Raw genomic sequence first — 27,926 nt, forward strand, 5'->3', positions numbered from 1 at the left:
AGGGGAGAAGCAGGCAGGGGGTGGGTATAATCAGGCAGAGGGTGAGAAGGAGGCAGCAGAGGGTGAGAAGGAGGCAGCAGAGGATGAGAAGCAGGCAGCAGAGGATGAGAAGCAGGCAGCAGAGGGGAGAAGCGAGCAGTGGAGGAGGAACAGGCAGAGAGGGTGGGGAGCAGGCAGACAGTGAAATATTTATAGGAATGGCCGGGGTTGAGCCGGGATAACTGGATAGACAGCGGTACCGTCGGGGGAGGACCAGTCGGGACGGGGAGGGATTTACTAGGAAGTGGGAGTGGGGGGGGGGGGGCTGCAACCGGGGGAAGAAGAGAGGGCGATATCCAGATGGCAAAGGAAAGTGGCGGAATTTTGAGAACATTCTGTGGAAGAAATAGCGCAAAAGGAAGCGCCTTATGTCTACTCGCTGCCAATAAAGCACCGGGCGCTGTATTGCGTTACAAAATCAGTCCCAGAGGGCGGGAGGAGGGAGAGAAGGGGAAGGACGAACGGAGCAGTGGGGTGGAGGGTAAGGCGGAGACAGAGTGTGGTGGGAGGAGTGTGGAAACCACGTCTCATGAATATATGAAACAGTTTTCCCGCACAGCCCGGTAGTGGTGTGCTGTGAGGTGGTAGGGATTTGAGGAGAGAGCGGGTGCAGGAGAGAGCGGGTGCAGGAAAGAGGGAGCGCTAGGGATATAAGATGGGGAAGGGAGGAGGGAGAGATAGTTAGGGGGGAAAGAGAGAACCGAGGGACGGGTAGTTGGATAGGGAAAAAAGGGAGGGAGGAGGGGTGAGCAAAGATGGAAGTGGAGGCGGGGTCAGCGGAGGGGAGGTGGGCTCGGGGAGAGGGAGGCGTGTTGAGGGAGGGCGGGGAGAAAGTGAGGGAGGAGAGCCCTGCAGATCCTGCGCTGCCCGTGTCCACCCGCTCCTGCAGCACCCAGCGTACACCGAGGCAGGGCTTCCCCCGCTGGCTCAAGGCCCCCGGCTCCTCGGGGTCGTGAGGGGGCTCCCCAGGAGCGTGCATTTGGGATTGCAATCTGACCAGCTGTATGTGCTAGCTGTGTGGAAAACCCCCCATCCCTACGGATTAACCCCCTCCAAAACCTGCCCCCCCTACGGCTTTACCATTTTCGGGCATCGATGCGCGGAGCTGACTGCAGCCCCTCCGAAGGGGTCTTTCTTGGATGCTGGGAGTGATGGTGGCGAGTGGGTCCCTATCCCTTTAGAGGCGCCTCGAAGCCCTGTCTGCTTCTTAGCGCCTGCGCGCGGGCGGACCGGCCCCACTTGGTGAATTCGCAGCGGATCCCCGGTGATATGGCGCCCTACAAAAAACCAAACCGGGCCCAGCCTTGTGCGGTGCCTGTCGGGTCCCCGGCGTCCTCGTGATTAACACCGCCCCCTGCACCCCTGGATGTGCACGCACCCGCTCCAGGCGCACGGGAAGGATGCTCTGAGGGCACCGGGAGCCTGCCCGCCTCCACACCGCTCGCTGCGGATCTGAGGACCCCCTCCCCGCCCCCCTGGAGATCTTGCGATGGGAAAGGACCAGGAGCTGCTTCAGGCAGTGAAGACCGAGGACTTGATCACAGTACAGAAGCTCCTGCAGAGGCCGAGGCCGGGCAAAGCCAGTGAGTACCGGGAGGGGGAGGGGCGCCTGTGCGCCACCGGCGCTGACCAATGGCAGGGTGGGGGCCTCAGAACCCCCCCACCCCCTGGTCAGTAGTGCTGGACAGCGGCATGGTCAATGGGTGCAAAAACCAATGCTGTGCACGAGTGCTGACCAATGGCATGAGGGAGGGAGTGCGTGTATCCTCTGCTGACCAATAGCGTGGGGACGTGAGCAGAAGCCCATTGCTATCCATTAGCCCTGACCAATAGCCTGGGGGTCATCGGTAACCTACTGCTGACCAATGACTTGGGAAGCGGAGCTGTCCACTAACGCTGACCAATTGAATGGTGGAGGTCATTCCTCCACTCCCGGTCACTAGTGCTGACCGGTGGCTGGTCTAGTGTACAGGAGCCCACTGACGGCCACCACGGTACCCGGTACCGCGGGGGCCTCCGAAGCTGGATTCACAGCACACGAACCACCGCTCAGTAGCACAGCTGACCACCAGTGCTGTCCAGCAGTTCTCTGCTGGACACCCTGTGCTGTCCAGCAAACAGCTGACCACCAGCGCCGTGCAGCGCATCACCTCGTCAGCGCCGCCCAGCGGTGCCTTCTCTCTGCAAGGGGCGTGGGGGCCTCACCTGCCATCTCATGGCCGGGCACCTCTGCCTGCCCGCCCCTGGCAGAGAGATCAGAGGTGGACGGCCAAGACTTCGCTGCCAGCTGCTGTACAGGGCGAGGCCGGCATGGCACAGTACGCACAGGTTGTCAGTGCGTGTAAAGTTGGTCCACACTGTTGAAAACAAACCTCTTCTGCCCATTTCCGAGATATTGTTTATACTGGTTAAGAATAGTTATTAGTCTCCTGGGAGCGGTCAATGGGGAAGGCTACTGGTTAGCCTGTCATTGGGTATTCACATGGCTTCATGGTACTGGTTAAGTTGGCATTGTCATAGTGGTTGTCACTGCTGGTTAGTCATGGAGCAGATAACTTAGTCTTCTGGAAACAGTCAAGTGGGATCATACTTGGCACAGATATTATGAATAGTGGTCGTGCTGTAATAGGGTAGTAAGGTCAGTTTCTGGTACTAGTTAGGTAGGCACTGGCATTGCACATACATTATCAGTGCTAGTCAGGCTATAACAGGGCACAGGATGTAGACTTCTGGCACTTTTTAGTTGGGCATTGGCCATGACACAGATGTTGTGGCTGTTATTGGGCACTAGGTTTCACCTTCAGGTACTGGTTAACTATGAACTGTGCATTGCACAAGAATTGCTATGCATGCTAGTTTGCCATGGGGCAAATGGATATTGTCTATTTCTACTGGTCATGATGGCGTGAAGTGTGACCAAGGGATCGCCAATGCTTGTCAGGTTGCCATGGAGATAAGGACAGAGTTTCCGGTACTGGTCAGGTTGGCACTGTGCACTGCACCGCTAATTAGGGTGGCATGTGGGATGGAATGTTCAAGACGGCGTGGGGCATTGTCCATTGGGTTCTTATAATGGTTATATTGACGGTGTTGTGAAAAAAAAATGCTCTAAATTGCTTTGTTTGAAATCATTTGATAGAAAGTTAAATATAATTCACTGTACTTTTGGTCGATAATTTTTGTTTGGAAACAAATAATTTGAAAATGAGCTAAGAATTCGAATACTAGTGTGTGAGGAGCTTAGGATGTTTGGAACCCCGTGGTCGTCACCAGTTTGAGGTCCAGGGCCAGCTTGTCCTTCTCAACGAGGTGCCAACATTACACGAACACATCTCTTCCTACTACCAATACAAAATTACATTCAGAAGAACTTTAGTTGGCAAAATGAAATGTTGAAAATTATGTGCGTGTGGTGCAGTTTCACCAAAGAGCGTTTCCGATCAGATACCGTTTTAATTGTTGTTTCGACCACTTTTTTTAATCAGTATTTAGCTAGTTTGGGTTCCCGCCTGCTGAGCGTCTAATATTATTAAAGCTCTCATGTTGGTGGGTCTGCATGTGGCGTTAGTGAGGGTCTGCACACTGTACATACCTCTCTGCTGTAGCTCTGCGTGAAGGGGAGCGGGTACCATTAATATGTGATGTGACCCTGCCTAGGCCCCTGCAGGGAGGTGACTCAGGGGAGGAGGGCTGGGGGGGTGGTCAGTGTTGATCAGGGACTTCGGGAAGGTAGGGGGATGAAAGCTTTGCTGCTGCAATAGATCATGTTTTAAATATAAAAATCACCCCCTGATCTTCGTAAAACGTGGGAGGAGGGGAAGGGTTGTTTGAAAAAGGAAAGATGTTGCCTAGAGCATCTCACACCCACTCTGGGCCTGACTATGCACGACATGTAAACTCACGGCGAGAAGATCTCCTGGACAACACCTCTCCCTCGCCTCCGAGACCTGCAAAGGCAGAACAGGTACAAAGGACAGTATGTCGACTCCACCTGTTCCCCTGCTCAAGGTCCCTGATGCATAAGTACTCTCGTGGCAGCGCGGCTGTGTGTGGGGACATTTCAGTCACCCCCGGTGACATCTCCCTCATCCTTAGGGTGTGGGATACAGGAGTGTGTCAGTGGCAGCATGACTGTCTCAGGGAGCACCTCCCTTACACACAGGCCTGGGATACTGAAGCGTGTAACACGGACACTGATTTCTTTCTCTGCCACAACACTTACTGACCACAGCTGCTCTCTACAATGAACATTTCCTTGAGACACCAGCAGGCATCGGTGGTCCTGTCCATCCGAAAAAGATCAGACCTAACCCCTCTGCACCGTGGTACACTCTGGAACTAAATGCTAACAAAAAAATTGCAAACCTGAAAAATCTTGGTGTAAATCTAGATTTCCAGATAACCTTGCATCCTCAATGTAGAACTAAGAACATGCAAAAAATAAAACATTGCTACCACCAAAGAAAATTCCCACCCAAAAGCCATCCTCATGGCTAACAATGAAAGGAAGGCATTAGTCACAGCTGCAAACACTGTTCCTTCCTCTCCAGCCTCTCATATTCTACACTCCATAGAGAAACCAAACCGCTGCGAATATTGTACTAAGGTAATCAACACACACTCACTCACTCACCATTGATAACTCTGCTTTCCACACTGTAGAACCTCACGCATCCCCGGGTCACACTCCCCTGGCGCTCGTTCAATCCATTGACAATACAGTTCTTGTTCACCATCGTACATTCTCCAAAACATCTTCCTCTGGTGATGGCCTTATCTCACCATCCTTCATAAATCCTTCCATACTGAGGTCCTTCCATCTGCTTTGTACATAATTAATATCTCTTTTCTTGCATGTATATTCCAATCATTCTTACAAACGTCTGCACTATGTCTGCTGCTCAAAGACAATCCTTAACCTAGCTGAGCTGTGCAATTACTGCTCCATTACATGTCAAATCCCAAATATCGACGGGTCACAATACCATGGCCATTATCTATCTATCTATCTATCTATCTATCTATCTATCTATCTATCTATCTATCTATCTATCTATCTAGAGTTTACGTTAGTGAAACCTTACTCCCTCTGTGCACACTTTCCTGTTCAATATGTTGTTCCTCGACATTGTGCTCAGGATACTGTGACCCGTTGATATTTGGGATTTCATGTTCTCTACTGCAGTCATCAGTCTACAGAACCATCTCCCTGGCTTTTGCCCAGGCTGTAGTGTAGAGGCCATGAATACGTCAACCTTGTAGATTCAAGTTGTAGATGACATTCCATGAATAACTCAAAATGATGATTCCTGTCTGCTGTTATTGCTTGAACTGTTGTGACTTTTACTAGCATTAAACACCCACTTTTCCTCAATACTCTCTCCTTATGCACAAGCATCACCAATACCGTTTTATATTGCCTGACCATGTACATCTCTGGCAGACAACAATCTGTACAGATGAAATTCTGAGATCTCCACCCATGCCTTTCCAAGAAGATCCCTAGGGTTCCATTGTCACTCCCATGATGGTAAAGTTTACATGGAGCCACTATGAGCCCCCCTAAGGAAACCAGACACTGCCATCCACCAATATGCTGACGAAACTCTAGTATACCTTAAAGTGTCATCAACTAGACACTTTCTTCAGCTTACATCCAACCAAGATCCCATTCAAACCTGGATGTCTTACTTATCCTAAACTCAACCTAATAAAGGCAAAATTTGTCCTCTTAAATTGCATAAAATCCAGGAGAGGCTCGCCAGTATGGATTTAGATGGCTTCTTCCTCGCCTTTCATTCATCACCAGTTCTATGTTCATTTTCACAGACTCCTCTTTCCTTCAATGACCGTGTTAAAAGCACCAACAGCTTGGTTCTAGCTTACATTACTGTATAAAATGAATCCCTTCTGTCTAGCTATGAACCTCCAGTCCATAGTCCATGCCCGTGTCCTGTCTCACCTTGATAGAGGTAACACTTTATTTGTTGGTCTCCCTGGCTCTTCGTTGACACATATTTAGGAAGCTTTTCGTGGAGCAGCTCAATGTGTTCGATGCCCTCAGTGAAAATCACAATGATGGAGTGGGACAGGAAAAATAAGCAAAACACAAGATCCAGGTGTCTTTAAATTTAGACACTTTTTGTGAGTGTGGAGTTTGGATTCTGCACTATAGAGGGGTGTTAGTGTCTGGTGTAGGTTTCACCAGGTTTATTTTAACACTATTTTAGTTTATCGTATGCTCACTTTGGTGCTGAGCACTTTGGGCAAGCAGGGGTGTATGTTTTCCCACTGGAGACTAGTGATTTTGCATTGGTCAAGTAATTTTTTATAGCTATATCATTTTTGATTATAGATTATGGAAGATAGGACCACAGTCTCCCTGTAGTGTGGTTTTTAAATAAAGTACTGTGCATTGGATGTATGCCCTGAGAAAGGCATTGGCATGATACTTGGATTTGATAAAGGCACGATACTTGGATTTAATAGAATCTTTCATCTTCTCCCCTCTTTGAATTTTGCATATTATGAGTTGAAATATGCCATTATATTGATTGAAGAATATATTCATTGGACTACATAAAGGTGTACTTAATAGATTATTAGTATCTTTGTGAAACTGGAACAATATTGTAATTTTGTAGAACAGGAACATAACAATCATGTTATATATTTGGATGCAAATAAATTCATTTTCTTGTGGGGGGTATTTTCTATTATTAGGTCTGATTGTATTTTTGATTTTTGTTTTTAGTAGGGTGTTAGGTGTGTGAGTGGTGTGAATGATATGTTTTGATGAGCTTTTTAGAGATTTTTTTAGTGAGGTCATACAGTTGTATATCATATAATGATTGATGATTAATTAAGAATATCTATTAATAAAATAATTGTTTTTGTGATTGTGAATACTGAGTCCTTGACTCCCCTTCTTTCTATATAATTCTTGAGGGATTCCTTTCTAGGAACCAGCCTGAGAGGTGTGATGTCTTTTCTTGGGTTTAGCAGCTCAATTTGTTACCAACCAAAGAAAGTCCAAACACGTTTCTCTGTCTTGAAAGATCTGCAGTGGCCCTTCCTCCTTGCCAAAGCTTTAAAGTTTCTTGTGCAAGGTCTACAAAGCACTTCACATAAAGCATGACTACCTGGCATCCAAACTCAATGACTCCTCTGAATGGCAAACGACTTGGAGGAGCGCATTCCTTGCCAGGCACACCAACAGGCTAGTGTGGCCTAGGGACCAAGGTTCTGGAATGACCACCCTTGGCACCTTAGACTTTCCTGTCATTGGTGCAGTCCAGGAAACAACTCAAAACCCATGTCATTACCATCTTCTTATCTGTCTACACATTCCACTGCTTCTTCCCACTGGAATAATCGTGTTTATCCTCTTCATTCTTCTTAAAGTAGATGACTTCTTATGTTAAACATGTTAGCGTGTCTCTCTAAGTGGGTCACGTATCCTGTTTTCCAGGTAAAGAGGCCCCCTTGCCTTCGGGTCTAGATGCCTTCTGTGAAAACCACAGTAAAATAAAATAGTTACATACGGGTTGGAACAACTGACCTGTTACTAGAGAGACCTATGAGTAGATACCCAGCAATTTATCAAGTTATTGGCCTTGACTCTAAATATGGGTCACTCTTTAGTGACACTGACTAGACTTTCCAAAGTGCTGGACTGTTGTTTTACCATTTTTGCATCACGTGATTGCATATACGAGGTTTTGTTGTTGCCATACACATGTTCAGTTCTGCAATGCCTCTCTGACTTCTATGATCCATTATAATTTCTAAACAAGTAGGGTTTGACTGGGACAGAAAATAGGTCTGGGCACCAAAATAAAAGTGGCTCCCATTAGTGAATCAGATAGCTAAACAAGCATTGGAATAGCCAATATGTCTCGCCTTTGGTACCTTGTAAGCATTTAGCCATGCAGCACATTATCCTGAGTGCTACAGCATCTACTGCAAGGGTCACATAGCACATAAGGGGTTGCAAATGGCCAAAAGTGGAAGCACCAACACTGCTGGGGGAGAATGGGTCACTCCCCCTATCCCTGGTCCCCAAACATCCATAGCCCTGTGACACCAACTCCCAGTGCACAAAGCATATCAAGGCATCCTGCAGCACCATGATCTCCTGGGCCACTGAGGCGAAAACCAGCTTCAGCCCGGGAGCCATGTTTGGAGCAAAGATGAGGCATGGGAGAGCAGTGAAAATACAGCAAGCAGTCCTTAATGCTCTGCATTGCACAATTACACTGTCACCGCTCGGCTCTCTTGGCGAACCCGGTCACGTTCTGTCATTGTAATAGAAAACAGACTAGAATGCCCATGCCTTTCCTTAAGCAACCATACAGTTCTGGGACTCTCCATTGGTCACAATGAACACAAATAAATAATTCACCGAAAGCATTCTTTTTAAAAAATAAAATGCAGTCCGATTATACAAATTCATTTTCTTAAAAAAGTGATGAATGGTACTCTAAGACACACAAAAATAATTTTAAAATTATCATCTGTTAAGCAATGGAACTATTACTACTGAGTAATAAAAACACAGCAGAAGCCACCCACTTTCTCTTCGCTAACTTTGCATCGAGAGATGGTACTCTGTTCCAAGAGGGCCAGTATGTTTTGACCCAGTTCAATTTGACTTGATGTACCGTCAGTTAATCTCATCGCATGTTCCTAAAATACTAGTGTGGGCATGCAACGAGTTTTGACCTTGCTCGAACACTCCCATTGAAATGTGGGTCTCTAACGATTCGCTGAATCGCAGAAACCCTGGCATGCTCAAAACATCCCCAGGTTTGTTGAACATAGGTACGGGTAGGATACGTTAGGCCTGTTTGTTACTGTGCTCTGTGCTACATCAGCAGAATCAGTGATGACCCCTAAAATTAAAAAGCTAAACTGTGTTTAGTAAAGGACTTTTTACTGAGTGGCTAACCTGCATATTAACCACGTCGCGATCGCAGGATTGGTTACGAGCACATAGCTTATTTTGAGACAGGAGTTAACAGAATTGTGGCATACTACAACAATGCAGTATGTGCCAGAGAGGACATTTTTGCAGTTTCATTTCTGGTGTAGGCATTGGTGGAAATAGAAAAACAAGCCTGGAGTGATGTGGGGATTAGAGAGCACGGTAGCGACTGGATGCTGAACTTGTGTTACATTTTGCCGGAAGCATCTCTGTGCCATTCTGAACCTGAAAACGAGCCGAACCAAAAAAATAAATAGTGCACTGACAAACACATACATTAAAAACAGAGTAAGCAGACATCTAACAGGGGCAGTCACCAAGAAATGAAAGGAGGGACAAATGCAACTAAGTGACCAGTAGGAAACACACATTTACGAGAGGCACTACAAAGAACCAATTAAAAACAACGGGCAGCAATGGGCGTTCACTTAATTCACAGAGTAGATAACATCATGCCTTGAAGAGACTGCGAATGCGCTACCTAGGCGAGACCTAAAAAAGTGGCCCACATTTGCAAAAAGGGCAGTTTGAACTTGTAAAGACAGCCATATAGATGTTTTTTAAGATATGAGAGTCTGCATGCATTTGTGCTTGCTACAGTCGATATCAAAATTCAAAATGGGCAGATAAAAATGCTGAACACATAAATTCGCTTTAACGACCAATTTCACACAAGTCTGTTCCTGGAGTAAATCCTATGCTAACTTTCCATGCTTCATTTCAGCACCAATCAGATACTTAAATGGTCCTACAACTTTCGTAGACCTAAGCTGCATCATTCTGTGGCCAGTCCCCAACGTGTTCCTGTTTGCACCAGGACAGATGTCCTTGGCTGGAGTGTGATGGGCAAGAGAATTGACCAGCTTGTTTCCTGGCTCTATTTTGAATTCTTGTGCTTGGCTACTAAGGCGGGGTGACTCCGACATCTGGAATCTAGATCTAGGCTTGCAAATATAAATGTAAAGAGGAAGGCAGGACAGTGAGACCAGAGAGCTCTGGGCTACGCCTCAGTGGGTTTTTTTGTAGGCTCCAGCCAGCGAGATGAAGATGCTGGTCCTCCAGTGGTCTTGGTTCTGATGGAGGTTGTCATGGACAACTGGTCAGCTCTTCTTCTTCCAGACCACAAAGGACCACTCCCCCAAGGCTCCCTTGCAGTCCATCCTATTGTGGCCTTCTTCCTGTGCCCCACCTATTCTACATCCAGATGTGGTGTTTCTTGGATGACATTTGATCAGATCCACATAGTCCACTGGGAAGGCAGTGATAATCACATTTCTTCTTTCCAGAAGGGACAGAATACAGAGTGGTGACATGTGATGCAAACGAGAACAAAGAAACAAGGTATTAGGCTATGTGAACCATATGTAGGGTCACCAACTCGCCCGTGTCATCAGGCCCCGATGTTTCCAATCATTGGCTCCTTCACTGCACATTGTCATCAGATATGCTAATTGAAAAGGCTCAGCGGAAGATAACAGACACCACAACACCCAGAATGCACTGGGCTATAAAATGTAAGCCCAGGACAGGAAATATGAGGCCCTGACGCCGAGAGCGAGATGGCAACGCTATGTCGACAAGCCACGCAAATACACTCGTAACCTTTGACACGAATTTGTCACTAACGCAACCGTAACCCCTTCCAGAGATGCCTAAGGTCACACATGCAGCCATATAAGCTAGTAGTTATGCAGAATGCCTCCGGCCAGGAGTTTCTAATATCAAAGATGCCCACTAGCCAGATTCGCAGAGACCCCTTCAGTGCTAATTAACTGTGCTGCTTTCACTACGTCACACACCCGTCCTTTCTGGGACGACGTCACCCGGAGTCCGTGGTGAGTGAGGACTGCTAGTCTGTAGGGATTAAAGCCGAACAATATGTTTATATAGTGACACCTCGCCAGAGCTGCAAGGATGCGCAGAATCATTTAAAAAAAAATCAACACAGATAGCTCGGCCAAAGTTTTTGCCCTAAAATGGCAATATGTGACTGCGAGCGCAGAGGCCTGGGCTCTGCATGCTAGTAGTCTGCAGGGGAAGCCAAGTACAGAAGTGTGGGTGTCGGTGCTTGGCGGTGGAGCCCAGTACTGGAATGCACGTGTTAGTGTTAACAGTACTGGGTGGGAGCCTCTGTGACCAGTGCCTCCGCGGATGCATAGGGGGGCGACCATCCTGATACACTGCTAGCGTTCTCCTTCTGTAGCAGAACTGACCAGAGAGTAGAGGATCATGGGAAATCAGGCCAGAACTTGGAGAATAATGGGAGATGATGTCAGACAACGAATGTCCAATCATGAGAGGATTTCGAAACATCGGCCATGAACTGAACATGCAGCACACGATCATGAGAGAGTATTTCAGAGAAAAGCTGTGATAGAGCAGGGCAGTGGGACAGACTGTCACACCAGAGCAAAATGTCACTGATTTCGCCATCACACCAGAAGGCCTGATCATGAAGTCGAGGAACATGGGAGATGGTCTCAGTCCAGGACTCACCAGGGAGTAAAGGATTTGAGAGATGATGCTTTGATCTCAGGACTGACCACAGAGTGGAAGTTCATGGGAGAGGGTATCCGAGGGCATCAGACCTGGACTGACCGTAGAGCAGAGCCTGATGGGCGAGCATGTCCTAATTTCACGACTGATCATAAAATAGATGATCATGGAAGATGATCTCAGCCTCGAGTACAGAAATTTGAGAGCGGATGTTCATGGGAGAGGGTATCCGAGGACATCAGACCTGGACTGATCGTAGAGCAGAGCCTCATGGAAGAATATGTCATCATCTCAGGACTGATCATAGAGCAGAGGATCATGGGACAAGGTAACAGACCAGAATTTACAATGAAGCAGAGGTTCATGGGAGAGGATGCCATCATTTCAAGACTCATCATGGAGCGGAGGATTATGGGAGAGGGTATCAGGCAAAGACTGACCATGGACTTCGGGGATAATGGGAGAACCAACTATAGTGCAGTTAAGAATATAACTTCTAAACCGGGTATCTCCCCCCAGCTGAGAATGCTAGAGTTCCGGAGCAGGATTTACCCTGCAGAATCAAACTATGGGATGTTCGGACAGGATCGGCCATATATTGTGTTTTTGTACAGCACAGCGTGCACTGTTAACATCTCTACAGAGCAGAGGATTCTGGGGACAATATCAGACCAGGTCTGGCTATAGACCAGCCCAGAGCTCGCGACTCTGCACTAAAGACAACCTTCTAACAGCCTCTCGCTGCAGCCCGAGAGCCAGGGTTTCTTATAATAATAACTCCCCGGCTCTGCTCACACCACAAAGCCTGTTTTGGAAAGTTCGCAGGATTTCCAGACGGCAGCGCTGGGGCGCACTTTTCCAACTTCTGCTGACTCAAAGAGTTGTTGGGCCCGAGCTGCCAGAAGCCGAAAGCCAGACACGGAAACGTTAACGGGAGGGCTGGCGAGAGCATCACACCCAAGTCCTTGTACAGCTCCTCCCCTCAGTAAAGTGCAGCCCCCCCCTTCCCGGTCCTCTATCCAGTGCAGGATCCCTCCATAAGTATAGTGCAGGCCTCCTCAGTCTAGTGCAGTCTTCACAACTTAGTCTAGTGCAGGCTTCAATCCTCAGCCCTGGGCGGTTTTCCTCAGTCTAGTGTAGTCCTCCCCAGTCTAGTACAGGCTTCAGTCCTCCTCAGTCTAGTACAGGCTTCAATCCTCAGCCCTGGGCAGTCCTCCTCAGTCTAGTGCAGTCCTCCTCAGTCTAGTGCAGGCTTCAGTCCTCAGCTCTGGGCAGTCCTCCTCAGTCTAGTGCAGTCCTCCTCGGCCTAGTGCAGGCTTCAATCCTCGGTCCCGTGCAGTCCTCCTCAGTCTAGTGCAGTCCTCCTCAGTCTAGTACAGTCCTCCTCAGTCTAGTACATGCTTCAATCCTCGGTCCCGTGCAGTCCTCCTCAGTCTAGTGCACTCCTCTTAGTCTAGTACAGGCTTCAATCCTCAGCCCTGGGCAGTCCTCTCTAGTGCAGGCTTCAATCCTCAGCCCTAGTCAGTCCTCCTCAGTCTAGTGCAGTCCTCCTCAGTCTAGTACAGGCTTCAATCCTCAGCCCTGGGCAGTCCTCCTCAGTCTAGTGCAGTCCTCCTCAGTCTAGTACAGGCTTCAGTCCTCCTCAGTCTAGTACAGGCTTCAGTCCTCCTCAGTCTAGTACAGGCTTCAATCCTCAGCCCTGGGCAGTCCTCCTCAGTCTAGTGCAGTCCTCCTCAGTCTAGTACAGGCTTCAGTCCTCCTCAGTCTAGTACAGGCTTCAGTCCTCCTCAGTCTAGTACACGCTTCAATCCTCAGCCCTGGGCAGTCCTCCTCAGTCTAGTGCAGTCCTCCTCAGTCTAGTGCAGGCTTCAGTCCTCCTCAGTCTAGTGCAGGCTTCAATCCTCAGCCCTGGGCAGCCCTCCTCAGTCTAGTGCAGGCTTCAATCCTCAGCCCTGGGCAGTCCTCCTCAGTCTAGTGCAGTCCTCCTCAGCCTAGTGCAGGCTTCAATCCTCGGTCCCGTGCAGTCCTCCTCAGTCTAGTGCAGTCCTCCTCAGTCTAGTACAGTCCTCCTCAGTCTAGTACATGCTTCAATCCTCGGTCCCGTGCAGTCCTCCTCAGTCTAGTGCACTCCTCCTTAGTCTAGTACAGGCTTCAATCCTCAGCCCTGGGCATTCCTCCTCAGTCTAGTGCAGTCCTCCTCAGTCTAGTACAGGCTTCAATCCTCAGCCCTGGGCAGTCCTCCTCAGTCTAGTGCAGTCCTCCTCAGTCTAGTACAGGCTTCAATCCTCGGTCCTGTGCAGTCCTCCTCTCTAGTGCAGTTCTCCTCAGTCTAGTGCAGGGTACAATCCTCAATCTTGGGGAGTCTTCCTCAGTCCAGAGCAGGCTTCAATCCTCAGTCCTCAGTCTAGTACAGGCTTCAATCCTCAGTCCTGCACAGTCCTCCTCAGGTTAACTTCAGGCTTCAATCCTCAGCCCTGTGTAGTCCTCAGACTAGAATAGGCTTCAAATCTCACTCCTGCACGGTCCTCCTTAGTCTAGAGCAGGCTTCAACCCTCAGACTTGTGCAGTCCTCAGTCTAGTGCAGTCCTCCTCAGTCTAGTGCAGGCTTCAATCCTCAGTCTTGTGCAGTCCTCAGCATAGCGCAGGCCGCATCCTCAGTGGAGTGCAGGCTCCCTTCTCTAGTCCTGTGCAGACTCTCCTTCTCAGCCCCATGTTCACTCTCTTCCTCAGTCCAGTGCAGATTCCTCTCTCTAGTCCTCTGCTCATTCTCATTCTCCTCCTGAGCTCTTACTCTGTCCAACTCAGTGCAGGGTCCGCTCTTCATTCCTGTGCTCACTCTCCTCCTCAGTCCTGTGCGGAGTCTCCTCCTCAGCCCTTCTTCTCCTCCTCAGTCCTGTGCAGAGTCTCCTCCTCAGCCCTTCCTCTCCTCCTCCTCTGTTCAATCCAGTGGAGACTCTCCTCCTGAGTCCTTTGTACATTCCTCTTTAGGAGTGTGACTCTCTCAAGTTCCACTCAAACGCTCCTCCTCTGTCCTGCAGAGCATCGCCCCACCTGTGCTTAGTTCCTCCTCAGTCTTGTGCAGGATTTCCTGCTCATCAGTCCATGACCCAACTGGGAACCCAAAGCAGCCCTGGCAATTTTGTCAGACCAGCCCCCCGGGTCGGAGAAGGGAGAGGGAAGGAGTGCAAAGCACGGTTGCTTTTGTTACTGCGGGCAGAGTTTGGAGCACTGTGCAAAACCGAATCCAAGTAACAAAACCCGCCCCCACTGCTGCAAAACTGCCCCCACCGTTCCAGCCTCCCGGGGAAACGCCTGCTACGGCCAGTCCGGCCCTGCATCCCTCCTGTGAACTCCCACCTCCTCAGTCCCACGCGGTCCCCTCTCCTCAGTCCCATGCGAGTTCCCATTTTCCTTCTCTGTTGCATGCAGACTCCTCTGTCATGTGTACGTTCCCTCCTCGGGCTTGTGCAGGCTCCCCTGCTATCAGTCTTTTGAACTCTCACCTCACTCCCTTGTAGACTTCTCTCCTTAGTCCCATGCTGGCTCCCACTTCCTCTTCTCTGTCCCATGCACAGTCCTCTGTCCTGTGTCCAGTCCCTCCTCAGGCTTGTGCAGGTTCCACTGCTCATGCGCCCTTTGAACCCTAACCGCCTCAGTCCCACGCGGACTCCTCTCCTTAGTCCCATACTGGCTTTCCTCTGCTCCGTCCCGTGCACACTTCTCTGTCCTGTGTACGTTTCCTCCTCAGTCTTGTGCAGCCTCCCTTGCTCATCAGTCTTTTGAACTCTCACCTCACTCCCTTGTAGACTTCTCTCCTCAGTCCCACGCTGGCTCCCGTTTCCTCTTCTCTGTACCATGCAGACTCCCCTCCCCTCTCTTGTCCTGTGTACAGTGCCTGATCATCAGTCCTTTTAACTCTCTCACCTCAGTCCCTTATGTGCTCCACTCCACTGTACCCCTCTCAGTCTCACCCAGGCTCACCTCAGCCATGTAAAGTCTCTCTTCAGTCCTGCACATGGCTCACTCCTCCTCAGTCCTGTGATCTCCGCCCTCCTCAGACCTGTGCTTACTAAGCTGTCTTCACCTAAAACCCGCCTTCTATTTCTCGCACACAATTACACATAAATAGTTGTCGACGTTCCCAGTGTTGTGACTGTGCCTTTCAACCAAGCCAGGGTTTTTAGCCAACCAAACTATGCTGCACCTGGTTTCTTTTTTTATATAATTTTAGTTTGGGCCTACAGGTCCCAGCATGCATAGCGTTTTAGATTGAAAATATGTGTCTGGTTGGCTTTCACACACATGTCGTGGGGTAAGTTGACTGCTGCGCTCTCAGAAATAGTACAAAACCATCAACGGCGTGATTGCTTTTTTGTAGAGAAGCCCAGGGATTTCATTATGTTAAAATACAAACAGTCTGATGCATATTTGTTGCACCATAAAGACCATACTCTGCAGGGGCTGGTAGTTCGATACTCGTCTGAAACCTGTCATTTATACCACCCTGGAAACCACAATTTGACTTAGGTGACTCATTCCTTTTGCCTCTTTTCTTTTTTGAAATCTGAATTTCTGCCTTTCTAGCTGTGAATCTTTACGTTGTTTACTAAACCTCTACGTTTTATAAGAAACTTATTTAAAACAGATTAAAGCAAGACACCTCTCTACACCAACTCTCTGCAGCAAAGACACAACGCCTACGGTGCTACACAAACACTTCATATTTTGAATATCTGCCAAGTGGTTCCTTGTTTTGTGTGCTTCAGCCATCTTTAGCCTTTTAGTCAACCACACATGCATTCCAGAAGTTTTAGCTTCCCTCTTAATATTGGGAGTGTGGCGTCGAAAATCCTGGCATGCCAAGTGATGTTGACTAAAAAAAAAAGTCAGCAGCGCTTATAGATGTCAAACATGGCATTTGACCAATTGCATATAGAATAGAACTGGGAAGAAGTTCAATTACATTGGCGTAATTTGGTAATTCTGCATTACTCTTTGATGTGGAATTGCCGTTAATAACGCAATTACGCCTACTCGCGCAATGGCGTAATATGGGGGGGGGGGGAATCCTATTGCAAGAGCACATTTAGTGAGCGCGACGGCTACTTACCCGGCTGTTTATGTTCAGTTGCATTTAAAGCTTTTTTCTTAGTGCAAAATGCATTCTCATGTTCATTTTGGATCCGAGGGTACATTTTGCGCCAAGAAACTAGTATTAAATGATGGGAGTAAATTGGAGGAGAATGCTACCCTAAGTGCAGATTTGGCGAGCGCGAGCAGCTGCTTTCGCTTACTATTCATGTTCTCTTGCATTTAGCACTATTTCTTAGCCTAAAATGCATCCTTGTATTTATTTTGGACACAGGGGTGATTTTGGAGAAAATAGTGCTAAATGATGAATCATTCTTCTCATTTAATTCTGTGTAATCTTGCGTAACTCCACTTGATTACGCTGCATGGTATTATGAGAGCTACGCTCACCCCTAATATAGAATTTTACACAAGTACAATTATTTTGTGTGTGTACTTTTTGAACTAGATAAGCAGATTGTGGCCTCAAATCAAAATAAGTCAAATCTTCATTACACAAGTAAAGCTCTCAAGCACAATTTTTTGGAATAACTTAGATGGTGATTTAGTGAAAAAAATGTGGGAGTTTAATTTCTCTTTTAACTTGCTTTGGAGTGTTTGCATGTACAAAGCATATGAAACTGGGCACCAGAAAAGGTAGATTGAGAGGGTGGACTGGAGACATTTAAAAATACACCCAGTCCTTCCTGATGAAAACACATACCTGACTACCACTAAGGATGCACTCACTGTGACCTCCGTCAAGTAGCCCTCTGCTACTAATAAGAAAACATAATTATGAAATAAACTTGGGAATTGTGTACATAATGGGAAATCAAATGCATACCTTAGTGTAACTTTGAAGCTGCCCAAGCAGCAAGGCACACACACACATTTCTCTCCCTCCTTGTGAAAAATACTCATGCCAGGGCCCTCTCCAGACACCTCCACAGCGGGTCGTTAAGCACCCCTGGTCTCAGGGCCGGATAAGCACTTAAAAGATTTTGGAGTCCCATATATATCTAATTCAAGATATAAACACTAATAAACTGTAAAATAACATTTTATTTTTCTAAATGAAACAAATCTTACAGTACGATGGAAAGTAATGTTTATTTTTGTATACTTCCACTTTATTTATATTTGAGAAGATTTCTCCTGCTTTTTCTAATCAGATCCTCAATACTAATCTTACGTAACACATCTGCTTCTATACTTACTAGAGATAAGGCACCCAGCCTGCCTTGTTGCATCGTTGGTCTGTTGGGATTTTTAATATACTTAAAATGAGAAAATGAACGCCCAGCTGAGCAATTTGTGACCATTAATGTTAGAAATATACAAAGCAAATGTCTACATTTGGAAAGCCACACTCAATATTGTCATTTACAATCATTTTATAAAGTTCAGCATGACTGAATCTTGTTTTTACATTTTTTTGTTGCACTGAACTTATGGGGCACGTATTAGTGAAACTGCTGAAGCTTAGCTGAAAAATTAGTGTTCAAGTCCACTGGGTAAGCATCAACCAGCTTTTGACAACACTGACAATACCTTTCAATTTCAGTAGATGATGAAGTGACATGATGTGGCACATCACTTAGAAAAGAAAATATGCAAAAGGTGATGATACAAAATGTATCTCTGGCATGAAGATATGCTTCTGGTGCAGCATCTCCGTCATTGGGTAGATTCTTTCTGAAACATTTGTGAGTGTGAGCTGCCTTGTAATCAACATCTGGTAGCATTTCCTATATAGCTGCTTCATATCTTTCAAATTCATCTTGTGAAGTGCAGAGTTGGTCAGCTAATGATCCATACAGATCTACACATGTTTTAAGTTCATAACTTGTGACTGTTATCAAATTCTAATTTTGTTGTATTCCCAAGATTAATGTACATCATTAACCTCTATTATTACTATTATATATATATATGGATTTTTTTTATTTTATTGTGGGAGCCCCTTTCTGTGGAACCTGGTTCAGCTACACCATTTGCAGTTTTGCACCACACTGGCCAATGGTAAATCTGGTAATGGAAAATTTCTATGCCCCCCCTTCCCTTGATGCCCTAACCACGTGCTTATTTTGCTTAATGGTTAATCCAGCCTTGTCCGCCCTCCAAAAAAGAGGGGTTCAAAGACCTCCAAATGCCTCCATTTCACCTCCAGATACCTCTCAAAGACCATCATCTTGTCCTCAGAGGTAGGGCCTTTGCTATCTTTCAAACATGCCCAGTTGGTCGTGCAGCATCCTAGTTCCCTCAGATTTAGAGAACTTGGCATGCTCCCAGCAGTCCTTTGGAGCTCCTCAGCCATGCCCTAGACATCCTTGATATGCCTTCAGATGCTCACATTCAACTCTACATCTCTTATGCAGTCTGGACCAGCTCCCAGAGAGCCCCTGCATGCTCACAGAAACCTTGACCCGGCCTTCAGGAATCCTCATGCTGTCATCTAATGCCTCAGCCAGCACTCAACCCACATTCAAACACACTTCCCTATCTCATCCCAAAACACCATCATGAAGGGAGCCAAAACCACCCCAGTGCCAATGACTTTATTTATCATTTGTTTTCAGAGTCAAAATTACACTTTTATTGACACATATACAGTTGCTTCCTTCTGCATTGAACAGAGCCTGGCATCAACTACACTGTCAAAACGTGCTGCCAGCTTCATTTGGCAGCAGGCTGCTCCTAGAAATCAAAACACAAGCTATTTTGATGGTAGTACTGGTATTAAAAATAATATATTGTTCTATTCAGCGAAACATGCCTGTATTTCTAGGTGACATAAAAGTTGCCAATAGCACTCATCTCAGTAGTACTCAATGTGTCATTCTCAAAGTGTATGAATGAGTCCTAAAATCCTGGCTTTTGTAACCCCAGCCTTTCTGATGAACCGTTGTCTTTGTCTTGCATAGCTCCAAGAAGGCCATGAAAGTATGTTGCCATTTAGAAACCATCACAAATACAATAAACATGAGCAGGACTGGTATTCATGCTGTGGTCCGAATGATAGAGCATCCTTGGTCCTGCAAATTCATTCTCCTTCCATTTATCATATTCCAGGGCATTTGGTCGTTATGGCCCAAGGGAAGATGAAACACTTTATTGCCACTTTTGGCGATGCACTTTCAACCGTGGAGACCACCATTATTTCCTTCAAATATCACAAGAACTGTTCTGCATCATCCCTATTACAATTTCTATTTCTAGCTAACTCCACTGAAGAGTGGTTTTCTGGTCAGTTTCTTAAACAAAATGAAACTCGGGCAGAGTGCTTTTGCTTTCTTGCCTGGAAGGACTGCCAGTCCAGCTGTGGGAGCAAAGAAGCAGCCAACAAGTGAATTGCACAACCTTAGATACAATCAATCAATCAATCAATCAGTCAGTCAGTCAATCAATCAATCAGTATATAAACACGCTCACTTCCTGGGCCATGTCTGTGAAATCCATGGACTTTTCTATCGCCGCATGTTGCAAACCAACCGACATGTCAACAACTGAGTGAAGTTGGCTCCTTTTCAGCAGTTTTCCCTTCCATCAATTGGGAAATTGATCCCTGCGTCTGATCTCTATGTGACAGTCCAGTCTCTTGTAATCTCTGGATCTGTTGGGGATCTCTGTCTTGGAGGGCTTCCACGGAGGGCTTCCACGAGGGCCTGGCTCCATCCACTGCAGTGATTCTCCCTGGTTGCTGGTTGAGGTTGTGAAGGGGCCACATGACGCCGCCATTGGCTTCTCCTGGGTATAGCTTGTATATTAAATCTATCACTTTTTCCAATCCTTTGTCTCTCGCTGGAGAATCTTAGGCTCTCTTGGGCTTCTCATGGATTGATCCGCTCTTTGTTGAGACATTTCACAAAGTAGCGAAAAACAAAGCGTTATTTTTTTCTTGGACGGCCAGTAATACCAAAACAGGCTCAAAGGTAAGTTTCCACCTCAGTTGATCATGCAGTGCGTGCACAATTACTGTACACAGCTTTTTGTACGTGCACAAATTGCACCAAGTGACACCTGCAAAATGTTGTGAGTGTGAAAACCTATAAGTGTGCACTTTGCAGCTCAGAATTGGAAAGCATGCGGTATTACGTACCCGTTCTGTTTTGTTAATGACGACAGTGAACACCTTTTCACTATAAAAAGTGGCAACACAATTGGCTTTGTCAGTATATGTTTTTTATCTTTGCCTTCTGGTACTTTAGGTTTTGCTTTTCATTCTGCACATGTGGTTCTACGTGACGTGTTGAAAGTCAAATCTAAGGCTGAATGGGTCGAAAATGTATAGGAAGGGGATTTTCTTAACCTTAGCTCAGGCTATTGACAGAAGAACAAACATAACAAAAGGTTTGAAAGATCATCATGTTTTCTGCCTGCCCTTTATCATGTAGTTGTAGGCTGCAGGCAATGGTGGTTGAATCTCTTCCAATGTATATACGTTTGCGTAATGTTTGTTACTCATTCAATTAATATTTTACTGCATTTCTGTACGGAGCTCTGACATCACCAATGACTTGGTCTGCGCTTTGTAAAAAGTATAATTGTCCTTCAAACGGCCAGACACTCCTCCATTGTCGCTTTATTTGGGAGTAAATTCTGAAATCTTCTTTCCAATAGGTTTCTGGCCTCTGTGGCGTAGAAATGCTGCCCATGGCCCTAATGCAAGGACGGTAATTGGGCCTTCATTTACTGGTTTTATAGTACATAAACAACCACTAATTGGGTGAAGATAGTCACTCAGACCCCTCGGTTCTGGTGCCAATGCACCTGCTGCATTGGTGTAACAAAGGCCCCTGCAGCCCCCGTGGTGCGGGGGTGGTGGAGCTCCAGGGCACCCCTTTAGCACACTACCGTGGCCTAAAAGCTCCAAAGTGAGTCCATAGTGGGGGCCCCTCCATGTGCTTTCCAGGCCCCCCCCTCAAGTTTCGTTACTCTACTTACCTGCTGAACTATCGATAGCTCCACTTCTGCCTCCCCTGCAGAAGATGGCGCAGTGAAAGAGTTCGCCTGTGAAGGAGTTCTTGCTCTCCATGCAGGGCACACCTGCTCCAGGAGTGCTGGAACCATTTTTAGATAAGAGCAGTATTTAATTTGTAAGTACCAGGGCCCTTGTTAGGAGGCCCTGCAGCTTGCAACACCCACTGCCCCCCCAATGCTGCCGATGACAGTGCTAACGCAACTACTAACTTTCATACTTCCACAAGTGTGACAATTCTGACTGTCCTGGGTCCCTAAAGGTATGAGAGTGGCTTCAGTGGCAGATAAGTTATTTCAATGTATATTGAATTAATAAACAACTCTTTCTGAGCTCATCTCTAAATTAGACAAACACCGCCACCATGTGGCAGACTGTTATAAGTACCCGTGTTGACAATTAAGTGCCGATGCTGAGCACCGGAAACCACTGGCTCAAATTAAGCGGGTGCTATTCAGTAACGTCACCTCACTAAAGTAGGGGACATTTGACAGTGTTTCTTTGAAAACACAAACAATGCAGCCAAAAAACCCCACAGAAGAACCCCTCAATAGGAGGCGGGCTAAATCAAGAGCAGTGCCGTCTTGGTAAGCGTCAGTAACTGCTACAAAAGTGCACATGGCAGGTTGAGGGTCATACAAATACTATTATACGCAGGCATGTTCCATTGCCTCCAGGCAAAGAGAGTGCCACATCGCAAGGCCACATGCACATTTTTATTTATGACAACATGCAGCAGGTTTCCCAGTAACAGCTGTGTTTTATAAAGTAATTGTGTTTGCTTATTTGTAATGTAATTTCTCTGTGCCCTGGTAGACTGTAGTTTACTGTCAAAGTTGTTCATCAGGTTAACTGTGGCGGCATGTATAATTTTATTGGATTGGTCAGTCTAAGAATGCACCTTCTTTCCTGTTAGTTTAATTGCACTCAATGCATTTTTAGCCACTGATAGTGGAATATACTCTGGTGGTCATTACAACCTCGGCGGTCTTTTAACAAGACCGCTGAGGGACCGCCGCGCGGAAGACCGCCAGTAGTGGTGGTTTGCCGCTTGGCGTATTATGACTGTTGGCTGCTCTCCGTCTTTTTTACGACGTAGAGCCGCCAACAGCCATACTGGCGGGTGACGGGGAAGTGGAGGTTGCTCCACCTCCACGCCAACAGAACACCGCCCAGCGAATCACGTCCTGTGATTCGGCTCGACGGTGTTCTGTTGGCGGTGTGGTGTCGGCGGAGCAGCCCCCATGGCTCCCGTCCCCTCCCGGAGGATCGACGGACAAGGTAAGTCGATCGTCCGTAAGGGGAGGGGGGTGGGGGGGTGTTGTGTGTTGTGTGGGTGCATGGGGGTGTGCGTCTGTGTATGTAGAGGGGGGTGTGAGTGCGTGTATGCTTGCGGGTGTGTTGCGTGTGTTTGGAATGAGTGCGTGTATGTCTGTATATGGGTGTGCATGTCTGACTGAGTGTGTGGATGTAGACATGTATGTTGGTGTGTGTGCGTGTATGTGTGTTGGTGGTGCCTGCGTGCGTGTCGTGTGTGATTGAGTTATGTGATGTTGGGGGTCGCGGTGGGGAGGGGGGCCCTGCCACCTTTGGGTGGTGGCAGGGGTGGTGGGGGGTGTAGGGGAGGGAGTCAGGGTAGGGGAGACCTCTATCAGTGCCAGGGAAGGAATTCCCTGGCACTGATAGGGCTTACCGCCATGGATTTCATGGCGGTTCCTACCGCTGGAAATCCGCGGCGGTAAGCCGGGTCGAAATACCGGCGGCGGTATTGTGACAGCCGCCGGGCTGGAGACCCAGGTCTCCTCCCAGCGGTCGTCTCCGCCCTGGCGGGTGGAACGGTGAAGCGGCGGATGACCATGGCGGTAACCGCCATGGTCATAATACTCAAAAAAAGACCGCCAGCCTGTTGGCGGTCTTACCGCCGCTTTAACACCATCCGCCAGGGTTGTAATGACCCCCAATGTGTCTACAAAAGCTCTAATAATGCAACTAGTGAGGTTGCCTCAAAGGGCAGCTGGAGAGGTTGGGGTGGGGGTGGAGTAGAAACATGGTTTCTCCATAACAACTGAAATGAACGTCAAGTAATGACTTTGAACTCTGGCAAAGCCAACTCAGCCTTCCATAATTTCAAGGTCGATAAATTGATTACTGTTAAAGTGTGTAATACTATGACTATGGGCCTGATTTAGAGTTTGGCGGATGGATTACTCCATCACAAACGTGACGGATATCCCGTCCGCTGTATCAGGATCCCATTATATCCTATGGGAATCATAATACAGTGGATGGGATATCCGTCACGTTTGTGACAAGAGTAACCCATCCAGCAAACTCTAAATTAGGCCCCAAAAGTACCTATTTACAGCATATAGAAATTTTCATGCATAATTTGACCCAGCTCAGACCAGCCTTCTCTAAATCATTGCCAGACAATGGTGTACAAGATGTTCTTTTACAGCAGTTCAGTGTCACTCATTGGCCGGAGTCACAAGCCAATCACATCGCAGGTCAAACCAACTACTGGTGAGCCGGCACTTCTGTGGTCTTAATGACAAAGCAACAGCACTTCCCAACTAAACTGGACTGTTGGTACTCAATGACTAGCAAGGGGCTAAACAACCACATTTCAGGTTTTCTTACAGGCCAAGGTACAAACAACACCAAGTGTCAAGTTATCATGCAGGCCTTTTTTGCTGCTTGATGAGTAAACCAACTCTATCTTTAAGTAATCGGGTGCAGGGGATATTGGTGTGTGGCACTCAGTGTTTAATTTGAGCCGGGGTTTGCCGGTGCTCGTCACTGGCACTTAATTTTCAACACTGGCACTTATCACCGCCTACCACACGGTGGATCGGTTTGTCTCTATTTGAGGTGAGCTAACAGTGTGTTTAAAAATTCAAAATACATTACAAAATAATAACAGCCCTCCAGACCATTCCTAAAGTTTTGTGGGGCCTGTATTCTCACGCTTGTAGGAGTGTGATGGCTAGTAGTTTTGTTAAAACTCTTACTGGCAGTGATGGAATAGGCAATGGGGGGTGAAGAAGCCTTGGCCTCCTGAAAAGGACCTTAACACTTATTTATTTTTTTACAAATTAAGCACCAGTGGGGCTCCACTACTATTTCTCGATTATTAGGTTAGGGCCTTGGGTAGTTGTTGCTACCGAGACCACAAAGAACAGTTGTCTGCTGCTGCTTCTTCTCCACACATCACTCAGACCATGTGTGTGATCACTGCCAATTTCACCTGCTGAAGTTATTTCCTCTCTTTCACTTCAGGGACCCCTCACTTCAATATTCCGGCGACCCCATTGGTTGTTCAGCTTCGGACTTCTGTCCTCATCAGAAAGAGACCAAGAACTGAATCAGATGGAATATCGAGTACCTTTGACAGCCCCTTAAACACGATTATTGTATGTAACCAGATGTGTTTGAGAACTTGGCAATACATAGCTTTCCATTGGACATCTTCCTCACCAGCACCAAATGCCAAGAAAGCACCCAAGGGGCATCCTTTGCCCAATCAGCAGAGATGAAATTTGAAAGTGGTTGAGCCTAAATACCCTTCACAAGGCAAGCAAGTGCAACCATCAGGCCCCGTGAGTCAGGGGTATAACACAGGGCTCTGCAGCTCTTGCAGCACAGAGGGCCCCCAAAAGTCAGAAGGCCACCAATCAGTCTAAATCCCATGGATATGATGAGATATGGGAGTCTGGAGGAGGGCCTGTCATCATCCTCTGCGAAAGGGGCATCATTTTGTGTTACGTCACTGCCAGGAGTGCTCTGTGAGTTGGAGCACATTAATCAAAGAAAATGGCAAAGAATGTGTACGCTTTAAAAAAGTCTGAAGGAACACTTATTATATATTCCAATGCTTCCTGGTCATCAAACCCAGCCCTTCTCGAGGGGAGGAGGGTCTTTTGTCCAAGCTACCAAAAAAACAGAAATAAAGCGCTCTTTACTGTGTTTTTTACAGCACAATGTATCTGTGAAATTGGCTAAAAATGATAGGTTTCAAAAGCATCTCATATAGTTTATGTCTGCAGTTTAATGTGGACTGTTATTGCTTAAAACTATAACGTGCCTTCCTTCATAACGTATTCTGTAAGTAATTTGCTAAGAACAGAAAAAATAAAGTTAGACGGAGCTCGTGGCCTCAGGCTTTGCACAGCTCATTTCACCCTCAGGTTAGGTACATTTTATTAGCTCAGACAGCATCGCTCCTGCTCAAGTTACAAAGACTGCACAGCTTTAGACAGCAGGCATACCCCTAGGCTACACTGATCTTAGAGGATCAGGTCTCAAAGAACAGAGTTATATATAATCATAACAACTTCATAAAACAATATCAAAATAGATCACAAAATGCCGCCAAATGAGTCATGGAATAATGGCCCTAACAAGTGAGAGTCCGCTGGCATAAAGAAAAGGATGCCATAACATTTGATGTAGACATCTCCTAGCTGAAATATCATTCGCATATTAGCATTAAATATCATTTGGAAATGTTGGCATTTTAACACATGTTCGCTTTCATTTTCAGTAAACGCACCAATTTTGCCCCCAAATACCAGCTTTTCATTTTTTTGTAAATATTCACATGCTGTCTTCAAAAATCGCCATATTATTTTCAATATAGTCAGTAAATTTGTCCTGAAATGCTAGCTTTTCCCTTTTGTTGAATAAGCTGATTTCGTGTCATAACATCTTGACACATTTTCAAAATACACCCCGGCAGTGTCTCTAATGAGCAACTTGTAAATTTCAGTGCATTCACTAATTTGGTTGCAAGCTCTTATGCCAGATACACAGGGCTGTCCTTGGTCATATGTCTGCCTACCTGCGCTAGGAGTTCTAACTCTATCAGCCATATCCTTGAGTTGTCTTCTAATGGCCTGTTGTTTATACATCCAGATAGTTACATAATATTTTGGTGGGTTTCCTACACTTTTGATCGCTCCAATATAGTACAGTGCTTAATTTGTTCCGGTGTTTGTTGGTGCTCGGCACTTATTTCTAAACACTAGCATTAATTAGGGTCCACCACAAGGTGGCACTGTGAGTTTATTTTTAGCAGAGTATACCAGTGGAGCATTTAACTGTTTGAAAATAAATGATAAAACTGGTGCTTCAAGACCATCTCTACAGCCAGAATGTACCTTAAATAATCTAAAATGTCACACCTGTTTGAGTGTAATGGTTAATAGTTAATGCTGGCACTGGTATTCTGCGGCAGGAGCTGTGGGTGGTGCAAGCTGCAGCGGACTCCTGTGAAAAACCATGGGCCCTGGGACTTTTTAGGGTCGAGCCTGCGTTGCATGCGCTTGCGCATACGTATCGCAGCCAGTCGCTTTTGTATTTAGAAAAGGGCTCGGAGCCCTGTAAACTTCACGTCAGTGTTTTTTATTGGTTCGTAGGCTTGCCTAATAAAATCTGCTTGCTTTCATTAGTCAAAGGCAAGCATACGTCATGCCTTTTCCGGTGGGCAGCCCTCCTCGAGCGCAGCGACCAAGTACAGAAAACATGCGAGGCTCGCTGTTTTCCATCGGGCTCGTGGACTTCTTTTTCTCTAATTTACGAGCGCGATCTCGCTTGGCAGAAGTCGAGCCCTTTACATAGTTAATTGCACTTTTTCAGGTTGTGTACATAAATGCACTTTTGCCTGATAGGTGAAAAGTCGGGTTAGGAGTTTACAACGCGATCAGCTCTAACATGAGCAAACGCGAGACACGTTGCATTGTAAATGCTTGTTTATTTTTATTTTCGTGGGAGGAGGAGGGGTAGGACGGAGACGAGGTAAAAATAAAAAAAGACTTACCTTGCCCCATCCGTGCCGCCTCGCGCTCCTCTTCTTCTGGTGTCCCAGAATTCACTGCTGGAACACCAGCAGAGGCTCCCCAGCAATTCTGGCTCTGCTTTCATGCAAAACCTTGCATGACAGCAGCACCAGGATTGGTCTGAACGGCAGTGGCTGCCGCTCGGGCACAGCCCTGGGGTCTGTGCAGTTTCTCCAGCCCGGCTGTTAAACACTGCCGGGCTGGAGAAACCGGAGTGCGCATTTGTGTTTGGCCGGCCTCATGCTGCAAACTCCCCTCCTCCCTCTCCCACCTCCCGAGGCCCAGCCCCACCCCTCCCTGTACTACTGGCTGTTCCAGAAGCAGAAAAATAAAACAATATTGCAAATATTGTTTTGTTTTTCTGCTTCTGACACAGTCAGTGGGGCGACGCTCCTTCGCCATAGAGAAGGAGGTACACCTGTCAGTGTTACCAAGGAGGTTGTACTCAACACAGACATGCAGATACACCTGCTCACCAACAATTGTTTTTATTTCACGTATGCTATTGGTTTGCCCT

At 46.9% G+C, this 27,926-nt stretch overlaps 1 protein-coding gene across 2 annotated transcripts in view; it reads left to right on the plus strand.

Annotated features, from left to right (window-relative positions):
• The first annotated feature begins 853 nt into the window (after positions 1–853).
• The window catches only part of CASKIN1 (CASK interacting protein 1), a 579,616-nt gene continuing 552,543 nt past the window's right edge, over positions 854–27,926 (plus strand). For both annotated transcript variants that reach the window (XM_069209731.1, XM_069209732.1), the window contains exon 1: positions 854–1,622. In XM_069209731.1, coding sequence (XP_069065832.1) covers positions 1,529–1,622 — 94 coding nt within the window. In that variant the 5' untranslated portion in view covers positions 854–1,528. The remainder of the gene's footprint in view (positions 1,623–27,926) is intronic.

The sequence above is a fragment of the Pleurodeles waltl genome, chromosome 10, assembly GCF_031143425.1.
Source record: "Pleurodeles waltl isolate 20211129_DDA chromosome 10, aPleWal1.hap1.20221129, whole genome shotgun sequence".
NCBI classification, from domain to species: Eukaryota; Metazoa; Chordata; class Amphibia; order Caudata; family Salamandridae; genus Pleurodeles; species Pleurodeles waltl.